Source organism: Ascaphus truei, chromosome 19 (assembly GCF_040206685.1).
Source record: "Ascaphus truei isolate aAscTru1 chromosome 19, aAscTru1.hap1, whole genome shotgun sequence".
Lineage (NCBI taxonomy): Eukaryota > Metazoa > Chordata > Amphibia > Anura > Ascaphidae > Ascaphus > Ascaphus truei.
In genome coordinates, this window is record NC_134501.1 from 14,557,696 (window position 1) to 14,580,322 (window position 22,627).

At 41.6% G+C, this 22,627-nt stretch overlaps 1 protein-coding gene across 2 annotated transcripts in view; it reads right to left on the reverse strand.

Annotated features, from left to right (window-relative positions):
• The window catches only part of CDH13 (cadherin 13), a 423,340-nt gene that overhangs the window by 174,301 nt on the left and 226,412 nt on the right, over window positions 1-22,627 (reverse strand). For both annotated transcript variants that reach the window (XM_075576708.1, XM_075576710.1), the window contains exon 6: window positions 16,538-16,682. In XM_075576708.1, coding sequence (XP_075432823.1) covers window positions 16,538-16,682 — 145 coding nt within the window. The remainder of the gene's footprint in view (window positions 1-16,537; window positions 16,683-22,627) is intronic.

Consider the following 22,627-nt stretch of genomic DNA (forward strand, 5'->3'; position numbering starts at 1 on the left):
ACAATTTTTGCAATCACTAACCTTATTAGTTTCTTTGAGGTGGTAAGTAGGAATTCAGACCAGGGTAATGCAGTTGATGTGGTCTACTTAGATTTTGCAAAGGCTTTTGATAGGGTTCCACACAAGAGATTAGTGTACAAAATAAAGCTAATTGGACTTTGTAAAAATATATGCACCTGGATTGAAAACTGGTTGAAGGATAGACAACAGAGGGTTGTCATAAATTGAACTTTTTCAGGTTGGGCTAAAGTTGTGAGTGGAGTACCTCAGGGATCAGTACTGGGACCCCTGCTTTTTAACTTGCTTATTAATGACCTTGAGGTTGGCAGAGAGAGCAAAGTCTCCATCTTTGCTGATGACACTAAATTGTGTAAGGTAAGAGAATCAGAGCAGGATGTAATTTCTCTACAGGAGGACTTGGAGAGACTGGAAACTTGGGCAGGTAAAAATGGCAGATGAGGTTTAATACAGACCAAGGTAAGGTTATGCATTTGGGAAACAAGAATAAACGGGCAATTTACAAATTAAATGGGGCAAAATTAGGGGAATCCTTGATAGAGAAGGATTTAGGAGTGCTTGTAGACAGCAGGCTTAGCAATAGTGCCCAAAGTCATGCAGTAGCTGCAAAGGTAAACAAGACCTTATCTTGTATTAAACATAATGATGCCCCCCTATAAAGCATTAGTAAGACCACATCTTAAATATGGAGTACAGTTTTGGGCACCACTCCAAAAAAAAATACATTATGGAACTAGAAAAAGTGCAGAGAAGTGGTATCACATTAATAAAGGAGATGGAAAATTTGACTTATGAGGAGAGGCTGGCTAATTTAGATTTGTGGACATTAGAAAAGAGTGGATAGGATAACTATAAACATATACTTCTCCCTCCTCCATGCTTACCTGCAGGTGATAATAGGGACAGGCGGGGAGAGATGGTATGTGGCGGCGGTCGAGCCCCCGGTGTTAAAGGATAAGCCGGCAGAGGAATTAGCTGCTGTTACAGAGGCAGAGCAGGATGGCTGGGGAGAAGCATGCACTAGCAGCAGACACCGGAAGTAAGAAAGACTTCCAGGTCAGACTGTGGCGCCCTTGTGTACCATACACCCTTACAAAAATGTATAGCGATTAAACAACACTCCTAACCGAACAACAGCAGTTGTATGTGAAGGATGCTGCAACAGGAGCAATAAAGGGAACCCTAATTCCCATAAACAAAAACAAGGGATATTCCCAGCACTCAACATATATAAAAAAAGAGTAACAAGAATACGTCAGAATCTAAATTTTACTGTTATAAATAATGCAAATAAATGTACGCAACATGCGTTCTGTATCAGACAGAAATGCACACATGAGCAAGGGTAGCAATGAGAAAGAATTGGTAACACCAGAATCGGATATCTAATGCAAGACAAAGCCACACTCTCAATGTGAAGATACTGTATATAGAAACAAACCAGTATACAATGCTAGATAAAATAACTACAATGGTCTCGGAATAACAATGATGTTCCTATATCCTAAATTGCACAATATAAGTAAGGATACTTATTCTATCCTTAGGTGATAGACACCAGGTACAGGAGGTCCCAGGCGAGGAAAGAATCCACGCGGCTGTATAGTAGTTGAACAGTTGTAAAAAACAAGGGGGAGAAAAAGGGGAAGAGAGAGAAATATAGCAAACAAGGGGGGCAATGTTTCGGGGAGAATAACCCCCTTCTTTAGTCTGGTTCCCACGTGTGGTAGAGAAAGTCCTTAATGTGCCAAAAAAGGCAAATTAATAACTCAGCAACAGGTAATTCTCTGACAAGTCAGACAGCAAAAGACAGCTGTCTGAAAAAGGAGAACAGAGAGAAAATTATATGATCAGAGAGGAAAGAGGGAAATGGAGCAATCAGAGAGAAACGTATCTTTCTGAAAACCTAGTGCAGGTAGTGGCTGTCCTTGTGTACTATTGTCTACTTCAGCAAATTAGCTTCAATGCTGGAAGTTCTATAAAATTTGCACTCATGTGTTTAACGTGAAATGAAAGCGTTGTGGTTATTTAAAGTTACCAACTTATGTCTCCAGAAAGGTACTCCAGATCCACATAGAGAGGGGGAAATTCCATATACAAAACAGGGGAAAAGCAAAATAGTATAGTACTGTTTTTAATGTTAAAAACACAAAGTATTCCATTTACATAAGTGCCTTTGTTTGAGAGCATTCAGACCACACTGGGTCATAGGGTCAGACAAAATATTCACAGCAACAGCATCTGCTCCACGGCCGTCACAGCAGGTACTGGGCTGATTAAAGTTGTCCACTCGATGTCATCAACAAGGGCTGCTTTAGTGGTCACTGATATCAATATTGCACTATTTTGTGTTTTTGCTCTCTTTTACATGTCCTGATGTGATTTGCGCACCTGTTTCTCCTTCGTTTGCTGATTGAATTTGGTTTGAATTCTACGTCAGGAGCTACACTCGTTAAGGATAGTATATCATCTGTGTTACCTTTGATCTGTTGTGATATTATTTGCGCTTGATTTTTCTTTTCACATTTGTCCTTGTGTACTGCATGTCCTTAGGTCCAATGTCCGAACCTTATGTACCATATGCCCTTAGATCCAATGTCCAATCCTTGTGGACCATATGCCCTTAGGTCCAATGTCCGATCCTTGTGTACCATATGCCCTTATATCCAATCGCCAATTGTTGTGTTTCACATGCCCTTAGGTCCAATCTCCGATCCTTAAGTACCATATTTCCTTAGGTGCAATCTCGGATCCTTGTGTACCATATGCCCTTAGTTTCCAATGGCCGATCCTTGTGTTTCACTTGCCCTTAGGTCTAATGTCCGATCCTTGTGATCCATATTCCCTTAGGTTCAATCCTTGTGTTAGGTATGCCCATAGGTCCAATGTTCGATCCTTATATACTATATGCCCTTTGGTCCAATGTCCGATCCTTGTGTACCATATTCCGTTAGTTACAATCCTTGTGTTCCATATGCCCTTAGGTCAAATGTCCGATCCTTGTGTATACCATATTCCCATCGGTCCAATCCTTGTGTACCATATGCACTTAGGTCCAATCCTTGTGTATCATATGCCCTTAGGTCAAATGTCCGATCCTTGTGTACCATATGCCCTTAGGTCCAATCCTTGTGTATCATACAGTATGCCCTTAGGTTCAATGTCAGTGTGAATATTCCTAGGCTAAGGCACGGTAGGGGTACTACTGCTTTTGGACTGCAGAGAAAATGTTGTTTGCCCATATCTATGACCTTTGGGTAGGGCCATGTCTTATATAGTTCTCAGGTACTAGCAGGGTTTGCTGTATTGCTGTTAATTTTATGTACAAATCACAAATTGTAGGATAACCAATTGCTAATAAACACCATTAACCTTTGCAAGATTCTGCATAGAGCAATATTTAATCTCTTTACTGAGAGAGATGCAAGCTACGCTTTGCAATGCTTTGCTGGTCTCTCTTGTAGCAAAAAAGTTACAATAAAGAAATAAGGGACGTTTCTAGTGTATGTTGTTGAAGAAAGGTGGCATGCTGTATGTACATCATGTCAAATACAGTAGCTCTAACCATCACTTTTGAAACAGCTCTCAGCTAATGTTTCCCAGGGGTCTTGCGTGCTGTGAAAATTCCTTCCCTTGTTTTGTCAGTGAGACACAATAAGAAAATACACAGGTGTGTACTGGGAATTCTGCTTAAAGTTCAGCAGGTCCGAAAGCCAAAGGCACAGTCCAGAGTTATACAGCAAAGAGACATTTCTGCAGGCACTGAAGAAATCAAAGTATTTTTTTCATGAAACTCTTTTTAATGCTTTGGTTTCAAATACTTTAGTTAATTTAGCCGTGACAATTTTTCTAAACGTAAGTAGCTTGTGGTGCACCAAAAGGAGGGAGAAAACACTTTCTGTAGCAACCAAGGTCATTTTCCATCAGAAGACAGACGAAATAGCCTCTAAAGGTATCCAATATGTAGTGTGTGGCGCACAGCAGCAAAGAACAGGTCGTGTGGCAATGAAAGAATAAATTTATTGAGGCTGCATTAAAAAACGGTGGAGGGTACAACACTCCTACGCGTTTCGTGCTGTGAGGCACTATCACTTTATCCCTTGATAAAGTGCCTCACAGCACAAAACGCGTAGGAGTGTTGCACCGTCCACCGTTTTTTAATGCAGCCTCAATAAATTTATTCTTTCATTGCCACACGACCTGTTCTTTGCTGCTATGCGCCACACACTACATATTGGATACCTTTGGACTTTGGACACGGGTGCACGCCTGAGGACCCACAGGGGAACACCGTGAGTACACATTTTTTATGGGTTATCCCTAGGAGAAGGAGAAGTTATGACATTCTCACTTGATATCTCTAGGGAATTATTGTGCCAATACATGTGAAATCGGAAATTGAGAATTGTACTTTAGTCATTTATATTCCCCTTTTGTGGTTACCTCTGTATGAACAAACGTATGGGACCAAGCATTTGAGCTCCTACAGAAACCTACAAATACTAAATAGCCTCTAAAGCAGGGGTGGGCAATTATTTTGGCTGAAGGGCCACTTGACAAGCTTTGGGGGCCACATACTTAATGTAGAATCTACATTAATTCTAGGGCCCGCAAAGATTACAAAAGCTCCACTCCTCACCAGCTTCTACCCACCTGCATCTCCCCTTCCACCTCACTCTCTGTCCTCCTTCTCTTTTCATTCTCCCCTCTCTCTCACCCCTTCTGCCTCACTCACTCCCTCACCTCACTCCCCCTTCTCTCCTCCATCATTCACTCACCTTCTCCCTCACTCCCCCTTCTCCCTCACTCCCTACCTGCGGAGCGAGCTATAGAGGCAGCATCAGAGGCAGCGTGGCGGCAGAGGCAGCAGCTCTGCGGTGGAGGAGATAGCAGCATGGCTAGAGCTCACCCAAGTGGTCCTAAGACTGGAATTAGGACCAACCGAAGGTCAGGACCAAATTCCGTAATCACCCCCTGGGTGGGCTCCAGCCGTGCTGCTGCCTCCTCTTCCGCCACACTGCTTCTGATGCTGCTTTGCCCCGGATGCACCAGTTTGCAATTTGGGGAGTTTCGTGGTGCACATATTATAATGAGATATATACCGTATTACAAAATCAGACAGGTCTGAAGTAACTTTAACCTCTGCACAAAAATCTGCTCCAGATGTAGGAAACGCCACAAAACAAGCTTCTTACATAAGGTGCAACCGAGGGCACAAATGCATCTTTCTTTGCGTTGATTAATACATCTCAGCCTCTGTGCTCCATTACCCAGAATCCACCAACTCATACTCTGTGATCATGGGGTGTCAGGTAGGAGTAGACATTGATTGCAAGTGTTTGTTTCTGGCAAATTAGTTCTTTAAATATTAGATGTTTATATGGAATATGTAAAAAAAAAAAAGATGATTTGCACCTGTGTGAGCCAAGAAAATGTCAGTGGACACAGAGAAAATATTTCAAGCAGAGTTTGATGCACCAGGTGTATGATATCATGTGGTAACCGTGAGAGAGACATACAGAGAAACCCCTGCACACAGAATACTTTCATTTGCCAGTGATGCAGAAAACATTTGCAAACGAAGAGATGGAAACGAACAGCCAGCTTGACTCTAACTACCTTTTCCGCAGAAAACAGGAACAAGAATGAAGCAGCAATATGGCTCAGATGGTGTAATGGGAGAGCCTGGAGCTAATCAGATGTGTCTTCACCTATTGGGTACAGCTGGGGAATGGGGAAGATTTGTGTCCTAAGGATAATTAGGATGGAGTTACATTTGCCCAAAAATAACTAAACAAAATTAAAATGTATATATGTATAAAGAAGAAGGGGAGATGTAATTCAAAGTGACATTCATTGAAGATATTTAATAGTTTAAAGGCTAGAGGGCTCGGAGAGCATCTTTTTTTCTATTTTGCTAAACAGAGATTAGAAATACTTCAGCAACTAATCCGAGTGCTGCTGAAATGCAAGAAGAATACAATGTTGGATATAATGGCAGATTGTCACAATGATACAGCTGTAGCATTGTGTTTTAGTGTGTGACATTTAACTTGTCTGCCATATTTGTACAACTACTGGACAATACAGGCTTACCCCGTTCCCTGCTTGTTAATATCAATGCTTTAATATTGATGGCGTCTGACTATTTTCTAGTTCATGTATTACTCATTTTTTTTTATGTCATGTCTCTCGTCACCTTTGGAGTTTCTATTGATTTCAGTGCTTCTTACTGGATACAATCTGGACTGTGTTCATGATTACAAATGTGATGTTAATCCATTCACAGCTGTGGTGTCCTGCAAGGCATTATGTTGCCAACCCAATGAGCAGGAAAAAGTTACAGTAAGATACAAACTGGCATAAAGATGTAGTGTGCGACATATTGTAAGGATTGGCAGGTTTGAAATCTAAACTTTGAAACAAACTTTTTTTAATCTAAGCAAAATTCAAGCCAAAACCTAACAAACACTCATCCTTGGATAGTTTTGTTTGTGTTTTTCAAGGTTTTTGTAAACTGGCCAAATGTTTGAATTTGCAAACAAAATAAAACCTACAGACTTATGTGGAAAGCTTGAAATTCAAAGCCGTTTTACCAACATTTTGAGAAAACAAATTAACCCATTGCAAAGGAGGGAGGGGGAGAGAGAGAGGGAGAGGGAGGGAGAGGGGGAGAGGGAGAGAGAGGGAGAGAGGGAGAGAGAGAGAGAGAGAGAGAGAGAGAGAGAGAGAGAGAGAGAGAGAGAGAGAGAGAGAGAGAGAGAGAGAGAGAGAGAGAGAGAGAGAGAGAGAGAGAGAGAGAGAGAGAGAGGGAGAGAGAGGGAGAGAGGGAGAGAGGGAGAGAGGGAGAGAGGGAGAGAGGAAGAGAGGAAGAGAGAGAGAGAGAGAGAGAGAGGAGGAATAGAGAGAGGAATAGAGAGAGGAAGAGAGAGAGGAAGAGAAAGAGGAAGAGAGGAATGGAGAGATAAAGAGGAATGGAGAGATAAAGAGAGAGGAACAGAGGAACAGAGAGAGAGAGAGAGAGAGAGAAACATAGTGGTAATGAAGGGGTTAACCCCTCCCAATACCTACAGGTTAGGCATAAACACCCACCGCGGGCCAAACACAACCTTCACCTATCCGCTACCCACAATAAACATTAAAACACAATACTAGCCAATACACCCATTTATTGCCAGTGTGATCCCCTATGCCCTCCATGGGAGCAAAGATAACCCAATAGGAATGAATGGTCACCCTACTACTCACCCTCTCTACCCCAACAAACCCTCCCCCCCACCAAACACATACAGTACAATAATAGACATATGACAGGGCGACGTCAGGTACTCATAATTATGCCTGCGAAACATACATCTGAGTCCTTAATCAAGCACTCAGAAGGTTAACCCAGTAAGAATACTTGGACAATCAGGAAGTAAGCCGAAACAGCTGACAACCAGCTTGATAAGGAGGCTACTGCTTGTAGTAGGTGGCTGACTCAGACTACAGAGCTGTCCTGTGCAAGCGTATATCCAGAAGGATTGCCTAAACTCTAGGGACAGAGATTCACAAACAAAGATACAGTAAGGACTTTAATATTGTTCCAAAACTATTGTGGTATATGTTTAGGGGTTGGGAACTGGACAAAGCAAGCCAGCCCGATAGATAGGGCCTGGAATGTTTAGCAAGATCTCACTATAGGGAGTAGGCATTCTTTTTATGAGTTTTGGTTTGCCTTAAAGGGACAGTGTGCCCAAATGTGTATTTGTGTTGTGGAGAAATAAAACCACACAACATTTGGTTTACAGTGAAACTGCACGTGTGGACTATTGTCTGACCTCAACTACAGGCCGTCCTGCTACAGGGCAAACTAACTATTATCCAGATCAGGATAATTGCTCATTTGCCCATTCAAAATAAAACATTATCAAGCCAGCATAGAGTAAATTAAAGTTCTACTTACCCCTGCCAGGATGAAGGCTGACCTCATCACCGTCCTCTGCATCCTTGTCTTCAATGGGAAGCAACAGTACAACTCAAATACAAACTAATGGCCATTAATCCCTTAATCAATTTAGCGGTTAGTAACCGCTATAGTAATTAAGGGATTAGCCCTTCTCCCCTGCTACCCACCCATGACACCTAACCACCCAACCTGGGGCAATTAACACCACCACCGCTACCCATTAATTGTCACAGTGATAAGCCCTGGCCATAATATGGCCATGGATTGCCACTATAGCAATGAATGGGCAATTTACAAATAAAAAAAACAAGCACCAAATAAAATACATTACATTTCATTCAAAATAAAACAAATGGCAATAAATCAATTGATTAGCACAGTGGTACACCATGCCCAAGCTAAATATATGGATTGAGAAGCAATGCATTTTTTTTTACAAATGCTTGTTTTTATTTAATTGTTATGTATTGTATTTTGTGTTATGTTTTTTTAGGTTGCCCATTCATTGTCAGTGTGGCAATCCATGCCCATATATTGTGGGCATGGTTTACCACAGTCACAATCAATTGCTTTATTGTGAAATGCTTGTTTTATTTAAATGTCATGTGTTTTATTTTGTGCCTTTGTTTTTTTTAGCGTGCCCATTCATTGCCATTGTGGCAAACCCTGCCCATATTATATGGGCATGGTGTACCACTGTGCCAATCAATTGGTTTATTGCCATTTTTTAAATTTTGAATGAAATGTAATATATTTTATTTGGTGCATGTTTTTTATTGATATATTGCCCATTCATTGCTATAGTGGCAAACCCTGTTATAGTGGTAACACTTTGCAAATCATTGGGTAGCAGAGGTGAGAGTAATAACACCACTGCTATGGTAGTGAAGGGGTTAACTCCTCTTGCAGCCTTCCATGCAGGCCAAAGCACCCACCCTGGGACTACTACCCCCTTCATCCACCCCCTCTGCCCCAAGAAACAGGCTATTGAGGTTTAACCCCTTCATTGCCATAGCGGCTGACCGCTAAAGGTAATGAAGCTGTTTTAATATGAATTGTAATACTAGTGTAGATGAGCAGGGGGTCTCCGGAGCAGAATGTTGCTGATTTGAGGTCCGGGGACCCCCTGCTTCCCGAGATACAGGCCCCGTTATGGGGTGCCGGTATCACCTATGCATTTTATTCCCACGGTCCCGTGACGGGGCCTGTATCTCGGGAAGCAGGGGGTCCCCGGACCTGAAATCAACGCGGTTCTGCTCCGGACATCCCCCGCCCATCTACACTAGTATTAAAATTTATATTAAAATCTTTTGATCGCTGGCGAGATATGCGCCGGGAGAGGCGGCTCTCTCTGTGCAGGTCTCTCTGCAGCTGGAACAAATCGCCTGATTTGCCCTTTTGAGAGAGGCGATCATCACGTCGCCGGCTACTCGCCCGTTTTGGGAAATTTGCTATCACAGGTAATCGAGGCTTTCTGAATACCGTGATAGCAACGCTAAATAAACTGGCGGCGTAAACGTCCCGGCGATTTTTTTTTAATGAAGGCTTATAGAACAGGCCCCTTAATCTCTGTCTCCTAGTGAATGACGCGGGGAAAATATTAAATATATAGACACTACTGAGGCTACCTACTGTACTTGGCAAGTTTCATATATAAACTCGGCTGCTTTCCATGGCATCGCTGCTTTAATAAAATGTGATAATCTTTAATAATCCTAGGAGAAGAACGCCCAACAGTGCATGCAAAGAAAACCCACAATAAGAATGAACACCAAAGCTAGTAGTTCTTGATTTAAATCACTCCACTTACAGCTTTCAAAGTCTGACAATTTAATATATTCACTGCTTTCAGCATCGAATGGGAATTACTAGTTGAATGTTTTAAAATGAGCAGCTTTAGACATCAAACTCTGGCTACTTGTTGGTATCACAGATAAAACCTTAAACGTGTTATTCTGCTAAATGTAGGACCCGGCTCAATATGCTCTGAAGCCTCTTCCCAGTGATGGAGAATTCAGCTCGATTTATATTAATGGGACTGAAATCTTCCCCAGTGCTGCAATGCAGCTTTATAGAGCATATTAAATATATATCATATGATCCATCGTTCCTTGGGTTTGCAGTTTCCTGTGATTTTGGTCCTCTGAAAAGCATGAGTAGTGTATTACGTGCCACATGTTATTTAGCCTATTATAGCTCTTCTTATTCAACCATTTTTTTAAGTGGGCTGGTACTGGTACTGTTAGGACTCCACTCCTAAAAAGTGGGCTGGTACTGGAATTACGTGCCACATGTTATTTAGCCTATTATAGCTCTTCTTATTCAACCATTTTTTTAAGTGGGCTGGTACTGGTACTGCTAGGACTCCACTCCTTAAAAAAAACAAATACTCCCATTTGCATTAGGTAACAGGAATTCTTAGGATATTAGCCAAGGTGCTAGATAAAAAGAACCACTTCCGCTCAACTGGGTCATTCTCCGATTAGCATGTGGTTTATGGGTTTTGATAAAAAATGTTTCAGTGTGATAAGATCTGCAAACATGGTGCTTACATTTACGTAAAATGAAATTGGAGGACAGGACATAACTGAGCCCTTTACGTAATGTGCTCATTTCAAACACATGTAATACAATGTAACATTTATCACCTTGTTTTTATCTACTGTACATTCGTGACTACATTTAATGCACGGTTTTAAAATAGATGGCTGTCCAATAACTACCAGTACAACACCCAACTGGGTTTCCAGCACTCAATGGTAAAAAAGGATATAGACACAAAGGGATAAGCCAAATACATCTGTATTGATAAATGGAATCACCACAGTGTACGCTGTCGTGATGACAATATGGCGTATTGATGTTCTATAGTAACTAATCAATAATGGACAAACAGTGATAATGGAACATAATACAGGAACAAGTGTATATACAAATGGTGGCCAATCAACAAAATGTGGAAGGGAGGAGGGGAAAAGGAAAAAGGGGAGGAAAAAGGGGGAAATGGGAGGAAAAACACAAGGGAAATAAGTGTGATGAAAAACAAGGGGGTCAATGTTTCGGGGTGTGAGCCCTTCTTGGATGTTCTATTTGTATTTTGGAAGGGCTGAGGGTCCCTCCACTGTTCACTTTGCACCAACTTTACCATTTGTTATTTAAACTTATACCTGGAGTGCTGCCTATATCCTATACTTTTTGAATAACTACCAGTGATGCCTTAAATCTGTTTGTTTGTTTTTGGCTGTTGTTTAATATTTACTTTAAAAGATCTCCCCCTCCCCTTACATGGGATGTTAATATTAATACAATCAGATGCTCCGTTCGGGGGATATGTCCAGTTGACATATAAAGTGTTTGGGAGGTCAGAGCCCAGTGCAGTCTGACGTTACTGTGGTAAATACAGGTGCTAGATATTATGAAAGCAAGTATTTTTACAACTTAAAAAAAGAGCAGAACGTGTTCCGGGGGCAAGATACTAGCATTACAGGAGTTAAACTTATACAATGGATTGCTGACATCACATACAGCATGTGGGATGAAAGTCTACAAAATACACATTTCAGCCACAAGCCTTTACTTCAGAACATTATATAAACGAGACCCCTACGCATTTTAATTAATGTGCGACATTGTTCAGTTGCACATGCGAATGTAGCAGCCGGTATTGCTCCAATTGGTGCTTTGTTGCAGGATACACACAGCACGCCAGCAGAAGCAACCGCCATTGAAAATGCATTAGCTGCGTGCAAAAAAGGGGCGAGGCTAATGGGCCACCGGGTGTAATAACGCCTGCTACATCTGCAGTAAAATAGTACAGTATAATGTAATGTGAGGGTTTAGCTATGGGGAGAAAGATACACATGCTAGATAATACAGATCTGACACATTGCACAAATGACCGCTAAGTACCGTATGGTGCTAATGGCAAACTATGTTGGTGTGGCACCAACAATGGGGATATGTAGTTATTCCTCTCCACAATGTATTAAATAGACCAAAAAGGTCAGGACAAAAATCACAGCCGTGTTCCCCCATTCTGCACCACTGACCCTGCCCAATAAAATGTTGGATTTTGTATTAAGGCTCTCACATTTCTCAGGATAAGGGGACTTTTATCTGCTCTGTGGGAAAGTACGTGGGGCATGGTGTGGCTCAGAAGCATTAAAACAATGACTTCAGTGGATAGATATGTTTCTGATAGACCGCCATAATGAAGCTACACTTTAAAAACCTTGGTCATTCACACCCCATAAACTGGAAACCTCTCCATCACAAAGCTTTTCTATCTTTGGTAGCGTATGACAGAATCAATACCAAAATGGTGGTAGTAACAATCTGCCTACCATTGCCAATGTTACAATTTACATTTCTTGGTACTGTAGGCAGAGGTATTTAACCCTATTGTGTCACCAAGATCCCTTTAAAAAAACTAAAAATTCGGAAGAACCTCAGCTCTTCAAGAATAGCCATTTTGGGCATTGCATTTCTTAATTTAGGTCTAAACAGATCTACAGTAACCCCTGTGTCTGTAAGCAGCACAGGACATTGCCACTTTAACTGTTATTGCCCCTTTAACTGTTATGCTATACAGGACATTGCCCCTTTAACAGTTATGCTCACTAAGGGACACGTGACTGGGATCAGTCAGTGAGAGTGTAAAACATTGAGTCTGGGGGGGGACAGCCATCTTGTGATGCTCAGAGCTGTATGGAGTTGTGGAGTGTGCTTGCAAATGTACTCTGCAAGTGCCTGACAGGTCCTGGGAGTGTGGAGACTGGTGGAGTTGCTGGTCAGTAGAAAAGCACAGTGACCCACCTCAGGCTGCGGTCCCAGTCAGCACTGGAGCACACGCACCCGGCGGGGAGGGGGCGGCACGTGCACCGCGCTACACCTCGTTCGTTGGTCCAGAGAGAGAGGGAGAGTTTGTGATGGGAGGGGGCGAGGCAGGGGTTTGCAGGGGCATGGTCATGACCTCACGCGGATGGTTCACCCTCATTGGCTGAACCGCCGGATGGGGGCGTGGCCACGCCTCCGTCGCAAGCTCTAAACTCAATTTCACTGAGTTAAAAAAATCTGGCAGTACGGCGCAGCTGCACCTTTAGCGGGAAGGTGCGTACTGGGCCCAGCCCCATTGGGGGCGGTGCTTTTACGCACATGGGACCGCAGCCTCAGAGAGCACAGCCCAACACAGAGGAAACGGATCAGGATTCAGACAGCCCATTAGGAAAGAAACAGAGTGCTCTCAGCCCAGAAGAAAGAAAGAGATTCCCCTTGCACTGGAACAACAGGTTATGTTTTCACATTAACTGAAAGAAGCACAGGCCTGCATCTAGCAGTTGTTGAATCAAGAGCTCCAACAAAAGTGTTATTGTGCAAATACCCTGTCTGATCAACAGGGCATGTGAACTACCGTAATATATCAAATCAGAAGAGCAGCATTAGTAACCTTTAGTAGGATACTAGGAATACTGTGTGGATATGTGGGGGGCCTGATCATTAGAGTCACATGAGTTTAGTAACCCTGTGTGTATCTTTGTTCAAAGTTATACATATAGAAATATAAGGTTTGTCATCATTCTTTTCAGTTGTGTTGTGTCTAAACACTCCTGCCTCCCACTCTGTGTACCACCCACAAATAGATTTAAACCTCAATTTATAGCCCCCACCTCAGTGACAGGTTCTATAGTCTGAAGAAAAGTCAAGAGGGGTTACTCAAATAATGAAATCTATGGACTGAAAATACAATAAAGTCCTCAGTATTTATAAATTAAATACTGTGCAAATAAATACGAATGTTATGGATAGAAAACCAGTGTGGCAAACTACTACTTGCATTGTCTATAATTTAGTCTCAACCTCAGTATATTAGCACTTTTTAAAAAAAGAGCAACATTGCTAATTATATGGTTATAGTCTGAAGGAAACCATTCTTTTCTCTTTAAAAGAAAGTAATATACATAAATGTGGATTGGATAGTTTTTCATACATACTGTGCAATCGGGCTACCAAAACCTTTGCTTTAATATTTCACTTTTTAATTTCCTGTTATGAATATTTCTCTGGCCATGATAGCCAATTCTATTTGTAGCACATTTTAACAGTACTTTTATTAGTAGTCATTATTTACAGATATCTATCTACATTTCCCGTTCAATTGAGATGTCTTTCTGGCAAATGTACTACAGTAAGTTGGAAAAAGACTTCTGTACTGTACTTATTGCTTTTGCAAGCATTTAAAAAAAAAAAAATCCTTTGTGTTTATTGCATATTATTAGGCAATAAGAGAATCGATCTTTTTGCAGGGCTATTTGTCTTATGTGATTTCAATAATATTTTTCAATAGCATGCCTGGGATCATGAGTTGTTTGCTAAGGCAAGAGCACGGGGCACCGAGAGGGAGGGGCAGCAAGAGAGCGGGGCACCGAGAGGGAGGGGCAGCAAGAGAGCGGGGCACCGAGAGGGAGGGGCAGCAAGAGCACGGGGCACCGAGAGGGAGGGGCAGCAAGAGAGCGGGGCACCGAGAGGGCGGGGCCCCATGCAACAGTACCGGTGTCGCCTGACTAAAGCAGGCTAGAGGTCAATGTGACGCGCTTGAGGTTGCTCCTGTATTCATTACCCAGACAGCCGGGAATCCCTCCCGTGCCCCTAACATAAGTAGTAGACAAAGTATGATCTGTAATATTTGTTATTGTGCCTTTCATCAGTAGGCTTTTGGGGCACCATTAAAATGGTGAAGCAACAGGTAAGCATGGTAGAGAAGATGTTACATAACAGTGTGTGTTATCAAAAGTAACTGGGGCTTAAGAACATTGTCTACAGTATTAGAATTGTGAACAGCGGCACTAGATAAAATCCTTACATTGAGATGTCGGCATTGCTTACATGCCCAATGTAAATTGAATGGTTTCTGTAGAGATCGGGTCAGACTACTATTTATTGTGTTGGATTACAGCCAAACGAGCCATATAGGTGATAAAATGGACACAAAATAATAACGACATTCCTGATTTTATACATTTGGATCTCAAGCACAAAACTATAATAAAATAAAAAAAACTCGCCTTCAACACTCACTACAAGAGAGGCATATAATGCATAGCGGGTTTATCTTGTAGTAAAGCGGTATCAATACACATTCATAACAATTGCCCCTGAATGTGCTATAGACATAACCCAATATTCAGATTTTCTGGTTAATTCATAGTGGATCAACATATATCACAATTGAAAACAGTTTGCATTATTATTGTTAATTAAATGATATGTGCACTAGTCTGAGTAATTGTTATTAATTATTACTAATGTTCCACTTGCCAGTAGTTTGTAATTCATTACAAGTCTTAAAGGATTACAGTTTACGCTATGCATCCTTCCTCGTGGTCCACAAAGATTGAAAAAGAAAAAAATGAGCACAAATAATTTTGGAATTTAGAAAGGAAAAATCTTACATCCTATTTTAGATTGCTGATGGCAGAAGGCGATTTCTTCCATCTGCTACGTAGTTGGTGGGCTTTAAATAACGGTTTTATTTATGGTTCCTCAATCTGGCGCAAGGAATCCGTGGACATAAACATACAGTACTTTGCAGAGTCACTGATCATTAAATCTGCTCATCCATGCGGTGATGAATACACATTCTGCTTGTTAACTACCATGCACCGAGGCATCTTTTCCCTTTTGCAGATTTCTTGTGTGCATTCTGGCTTTGTTATATTGTAACCATTCCCACCTATGGTTACTTCTCGTCATTTCCCTGCGTGTTAACTCTCCTCAGCAAGTCAAGCTGTTCATTCAGCAGATTCACTGTGAATATGTCCTTTACCACTATTTATTAATTATGGAACGTTATGGTGTTTAGTTGCCTGGCCTTCAAAAACAGCATTTTTTTCATGCACAATACTGTGTATGGAAGAGACCATTAAAAAAAAAGCACAATTAACCGCTGCTCAAAGGAGCTTAGTCTTATTAACAGATTTTAGGAACATGTAGATAATACGAGTTAAGCCCAAATTGACACAGAGCTGGCCCGCAGTCTGAAACATTTATCTCCCAGTTTGAATGCTGTTGCTCTAATCCCTTCTCCGTGGTCCAGATGTCCAACCTTTGGCGAAACTTAGAATTGAGATAAAACTGAACGTAACATGAGTTCATTAAAAGTGTATTTGGCTCATGACTGCTGGAGCTGTGTATTAATTAAAGACGATGGGTCACATTTACCAAGTGGGGCTATGCTATAAGATACCTTCACTTTACCTTCTGTCACCAGATGGTATCTTATTGAATAGCTCTGCTTATTAAACATGAGCATATACTGTATGTCTATATCTAAAATGGAAAAACATTAAACTTGTAGAGTGTATACAAGATATGTGAGACACTATTGTCTTGATATTTATAGCAACTTCTTTATGAAGAACAAACCAGAATATCTCTGGAATATCTGATAGAAATCAAGCAACAATATCCAACAAGCAGAGATGGCTAAACTAATCAGATTTAAACTACTGCATTCAGGAAAGTGACTGAACATTCAATAAAGTCCATAAAAATAAAACTAATGAAGGTACTCACCTGTTGGAGACCCCTCCAAAACATGGCCAATATATGGACCTTCCCTGAAGATTGGTCGGTTGTCATTTTGATCGATAACTAGGACTTCTAGGCCAACTGGACCTTCGATCGTTTTTCCACTGTCATCTGTAATTTCTACTTGCAGCTGTTGGGAAAACAAGAGGCAGTAAACTCCTCTATTCTAATGTGTTTAGCAATAAGCTCTCCAAGGTGTGGAAACAGAATTGGACCTCCATTTAAGGATAACCTCTAAATAAATATCTTACAAATGGGTTGACAAACCTCAGAGCTCCAATTAAAGCTAAAGCAAACCTTCAAAGGGTCTATTATTAAATTGCGAGTTTTCCCATGTAAACCCACCCCAAAACAGAATACCATTGAATACAATAAAGATGTTGCCATATTGATTTAGAAAGATGATTTCTAGGAGAGAGACAGACTTTGCATATATTTTGCATATGTAATGTATATATTTTTGCATATGCACTTTTTTTTCTTTTTTTTAAACACCTCTACCAGAATTTTTTTTAAATCTAATAATTTTGTCTCTCTCGTCTGGAGAAGGAGATATTCCCTGTGAAATACAACATGTTTCTTGGCACGGGAAGACCTAATTTTTGAGATGTCTTCATTTGCAAATTGTGACTTACAAGTCTTTTAACCCTGCAGTGGTAAGCAGTACTTTTATTTATTTAGGGTGTCAATTGATTGCCAATGTGGCTACCTAGGCCCCCATCAATGGATTTAATGGATTCGTTTTTATTATGTTATTAGTTATTGTAATGTATATTTTACTTAATGTATTTTGTTATGCTTTTCAATGGCCCATTACTGAGGGGGGGGGAGGGGCTACTTTTGTTGGGAGTAGGGGGGTAGATGCCCCATAGTGGGTGGTTAGGCCTCCCTTGGGGTGGCAGGAGGGGGTAACCCATTGCTTACCTCAGCAGTTAGTAAAGCATTCCATGGCAAGTTGGCCAAAGGTTGTAGGTAGTGCAGTGGTATGTTAATATGAATCCCTTTGTAGCCAGCTGGTCATGGAAAGCCATGGCTAGTTGATATGTGGGCTACTAAGTGGTTGACAAATACTGTAATGTATTTTATTTACTAATTACCACAACACCCACAGCACTCAGAAGACTGCAAATCAGTGACGCATAAGGAGAAAAACTCCAACATTTTAATAATTAACATCAACAAAGGTGAAAAAGCATCAACAAGTGGTGAAAAACACTAGCAAGGTGATGCTATAGAACAGTGTCCCCCCATTCCCACACATAAGACCCCACAAACAGGGAGAAAGCCATGGGACAAAACAAGGGACAGACAGACACACCAAAATAACAAAAGCACAGTGCTAACAACAATGATAACCACAGCAGCTATAATCAGCTACTAAATATCAAATAAGGGATTGTTAAATGCGTATGACACAGTTGGAAGCAGGTGGGTACAAGCCCCTCTGCCTTCAAATGTGTTCACCAGCGCTCTTACCTATTAACCTCCTTATATATTCAATGATACACAAAAAGGAAGAATAAATTACAAGGGATTTACACAGCAATAATTAAAACAATTATTATGATCAATTAAATTAAATTATGATACTTAATGTCCATGAATTCTGCTTTTTGTGGTCCCAAATATAGAGTCCAAACTTGATCTCCAATGGGTATGCAGCCTCTTTGCATCTGGAACCAACCTCGGGACCAGGAAAAACTATAGACAGGGGAAGACAAAAGAAAAAAGCGCAAGGCCCATAGAGTAGTATTGTCGGATTTATGATCAATTAAAAACGGTTATAAAAACTCACATAATGAAAGTTGGTACAAGCATCTCGGTATAAATAACAACCGCAGGAACAGGGGTGCCTAGACGCTTCAGCTCGTTTCGGTGCATTCATGAACGTGCCCCTGACGAAGAGGACAAGCGTCCTTGAAACGCGTAGGGCGGACATTGCTAAGGTTGCTGCTGTTGGTTGGCACTCGGCATTGAGAGGACGCAGTGATCGGAGATCCTGGAGTTCCGTGCTCGGAGAAGAAGCAGGTGACCGCCCATAACCCAACCCCCTGATCGACGTCACGCGCCGACGTCGCGAGTCAGCTGACGCGGAAGCAGAACGACCGCTGATCGGGACAAGGAGGAGGGCTGTACATCAACGCACCGAAACGAGCTGAAGCGTCCAGGCACCCCTGTTGCTGCGGTTGTTATTTATACCGAGATGCTTGTACCAACTTTCATTTTGTGAGTTTTTATAACCGTTTTTAATTGATCATAAATCCGACAATACTACCCTCTGGGCCTTGCGCTTTTTTCTTTTGTCTTCCACTAAATATCAAATGTCCAGGAATAAGGTGGGCTACGTATGGGGCACTGTGGCCCTTTTTCAGGCTCATCCCCACCTAGGAGTGGTACTTCCCTTTTTGATCGTCCTCTGATTTGTCCAAAGTAATGCTGCACAGAGTCAGTCCCAGGAGTTAGGGTCTCTCTCACCCAGCATCCGCTGATCTCTACAGCCATAGAGCTGACCCCCACACTTCCATCTGGGTTCAGTGTTCTTATGGAGTGCCTCCATATAAACACTGGACCCAGATAAAAGTGTTGTCCTGAAGAAGGGCCACGGTGCCCGGTACATAGCCCACCTTATTCATGGACATTTGGTATTTAGTAGCTGATTATAGCTGTTGTAGGTTATCATTTAATCCCCTTTCGCCATAAACCAGCTGAGAGCAGGTAAGAGGGAGTTACAGAGACCTCCCACGCTCCCTCTGCAATTAATTTAAATGTTGTAAGGAAGAGCGCAGGGCCTCTGTAAGCGCCGCGCCCCCCAGAAAATCTCGCGCCCCCAGTTTGCGCACCACTCCCATAGAGTGCAAAAGAAATGCTGATTATATAAAGAATAGTATAAGTGTAAAAATACTATGATTGTTTAAATCGTACAGTCATATTTTCTCATATGATGAAAACACTGAATACAAATCCCATTTGATAACGAAGCAGCAGGTGTCAAGCTGGGATCATGGATAATTTGCACGTTAATATACGTAAATCAACTACTGGAATATAATTGTTTAGGGGCCGAAAGGGCCCACTTCAAAGCTGGTCCATGGAAATATACTTTATTGCTTATGGCGTTATTTAAACTTTTTATTTTATGGTGTGATGTTACATTTCTTCTAACTAAATCATATTATCTTTTTATTTTACATGAAGGATGTCCGTTCTCTGGCAAAGTTTCGAATGACATTTTTCACAGTCAATACTTCAAAGCAAGATTAATACAAATGATACAGCTGAACTATAGTGCGAGAATCAGGGATTTTGACATGAAAGACAGCAGTGGATGCCCCGTGTAATATCAAAAATACATATCAGAGGCTGATTATTTCAGAGTAAGTCCGGCTGCTCAAATCACGGCGTTCAAAAGAAAATGTCATAATAATAAACCAAATAAATAGTTTTTTCACATGCATTGAAATCCCCATTAATTTGCTGCTTTGTTTAATTATACAGAGCATCTCTGTACACTTACAAAAGCCCTTTCTTAAACAATACTAAAACTCAGACTAGTTGAAGTACAGCCGTGTTGATATTGTGCGTTCCTACCCCGATTGCCTTCTAATAACTAACAACCAACAGAAGTGTCCTTCCCACCAGCAGATATCTCATTTCTCAGTCTGGCTTGCAGACCATTAGGGAAATTATTGGGGTCAGTCGATTTACCCTTTAGAGCGTCCTCCTAGTGCGAGATGGGCCTTGCCTCTGCAGGGGACCCCATTCCGAAAAAAACAATTGTTTAATCTTGTGTATCCAAGACTGTTTTTACTCCAGCATGTTAACTTGCTCCAAAAAAAAAACTAGTAACAATGCATCATGTTCATGTCTATCTTGTCTTTCTACTAACATCCAATATTAGCCATTTACTCTGGAGTTTCATTGATCATTTTAATTGTGCTTGTTAATTAACAAGTATTTTTAAAAGACACTTGATCCCCTGTGGCCAAGTAGAGATTAATTCTTCCCTAGGGAATTTCCCCATGACGTTTCACAGCATGTTAGGTGATAAATATTGACGTTGTATAGTTCATTATTAGTCAAAAGTGGATAAGTGCCGTGAAATCAGCAAATAAATTGGAATTGTTTTCTATTTAATAAACTCTTACAAAAGGCTGGAGGGCATTCAACGTCTTGCAAACCACCACTGCTAGGTCCTCCAATATACGGCGTTCTCCAGCCCACGGATTTAAGAGGTGTGGTGGACAGGGGCTGTCTCAGATTTAACCCATTGAGCGTCAGAGATGCCGTGGCACCAGAGTGCAAGCAGCGATGATGTGATCGCAGCGTCCCTGAACCCCGAAACAGAAGATGAGGAGTCCTCCTCTTCCCTTACCCGGCTCTACAGATTGCGTCCTGCACTCTCGATGCGCTATCGCCTGGAAAATGAACACTCTATGGGCATGATACTCCATGGAGCCCCTACAGTGCCGGACCCCATAACATAGTGACCAAGTCTTGGGGCCCCCCGAAGGTTTAAATGCTAGATCGCTCTCTGAACCGCATACAAGCTTTGTAAATATGCAAAGGCAAAATTCTCTTCCCCAACGTTTACCAGCATATGCCCTCTGATAAATGTGTTCATTTAATAAATGGCTCTTTATATCGCTCGAATCAACCATGCAGACAAGTTAAATCTTAGCTTGTGTTTGACGAAACGCCTAAAGACATAGTAAAGCAAGAAAAAAATGGCATGTGCTTCTAACAAGACAGGAGCTGGCCAGATCAGCTTTTTGCAGTAATATTTCTTTCTAACTGACACACCGTGCTGTTTATAGGCCCTGTAATCCAATATGTTGTTATTATAGGAAAAAAAACCCGATGCGCTTCTTCGAAACAGAAAACGGCGAGCTTGAAATAGCGGCCGAGCCAGTATAACGGTGACGTGCATGGTATTTAAGACTGGAACAGTTTTTCCCACATGCTGGTTCCAGCAACTGTTTAATCTCTCTAAGTGCAATGTATTGCTTGCTCCCTCTGACACTCAAGGGGTTAATGGCAGGCAAACCTCTGGGAAATCCAGCAGTGAGTCCAGGGATCAAGGTGGAATGACAGTAAGTTAGGTCTAACGTGTCTGGTGATCCAGACGTATGCTAAGCAATGAAAAGGAATCAGGGCAATAAAATGCAACTAATTATTTTATTCTCACATGTAAATAGCACGAAACTGCTCTACTTGCGCTTGGACCGCACCCTGTCTCCCACTGCGCCATACTAAATGGGATGCAGCGCAAATGAAGTCATAGCGAGAAGGAACATTGTACGGTGTTTGAAACGATAACGAGCCCTCATTGAATCTATGTTTTACATTGGTGGTGCTCCAGCATACAGTAACAATAAATTCAGGTACACCGCTTCGTTTTAGCATGAATGGTTAGCATTGAAGGAGCCATCCAATACAAGACCACCATTAATTACTATTGAATGTAAAAAAACCAGAAAGTGAAGCCCTTCGCTTCTCCCATTGGGCTAAATGGGTAAATAAATATACATAGTGGAAAGGAGGGGCTAACCTCCCACAAGCTGCTCAAATAAGCAGTTACAGGTGGATTGGCTAAATACATGAATCACACCCTAATAGTAGTGCCCACTGAAGCGTCCTGCTAGGGATTTGATTCGGCCCAACAGTGTGTGTGTGTGTGTGTGTGTGTGTGTGTGTGTGTGTGTGTGTGTGTGTGTGTGTGTGTGTGTGTGTGTGTGTGTGTGTGTGTGTGTGTGTGTGTGTGTGTGTGTGTGTGTGTGTGTGTGTGTGTGTGTGTGTATCCCTGCGCTTCTCCCATTGGGCTAACAATAAATGGGGAACTATTGAATGTAAGGTTTAAGCAAATGTTCACAGCATTGTTTGATGGCTTCATCGATTCATCTATTTTATCGTGCTAATAGCACGTCGATAGTGAGACACACATGTAAACCTCTTTGGAGTCTAGGATGCCGAACTCTGCTTGGCAGCCCGAGACCTGCTCTATCTCAACAACAGCTTTGTTCTGTTTTTGCAACCAACAATCAGAGAAACTCATTTACTTTGCCGAGATGTAATTAG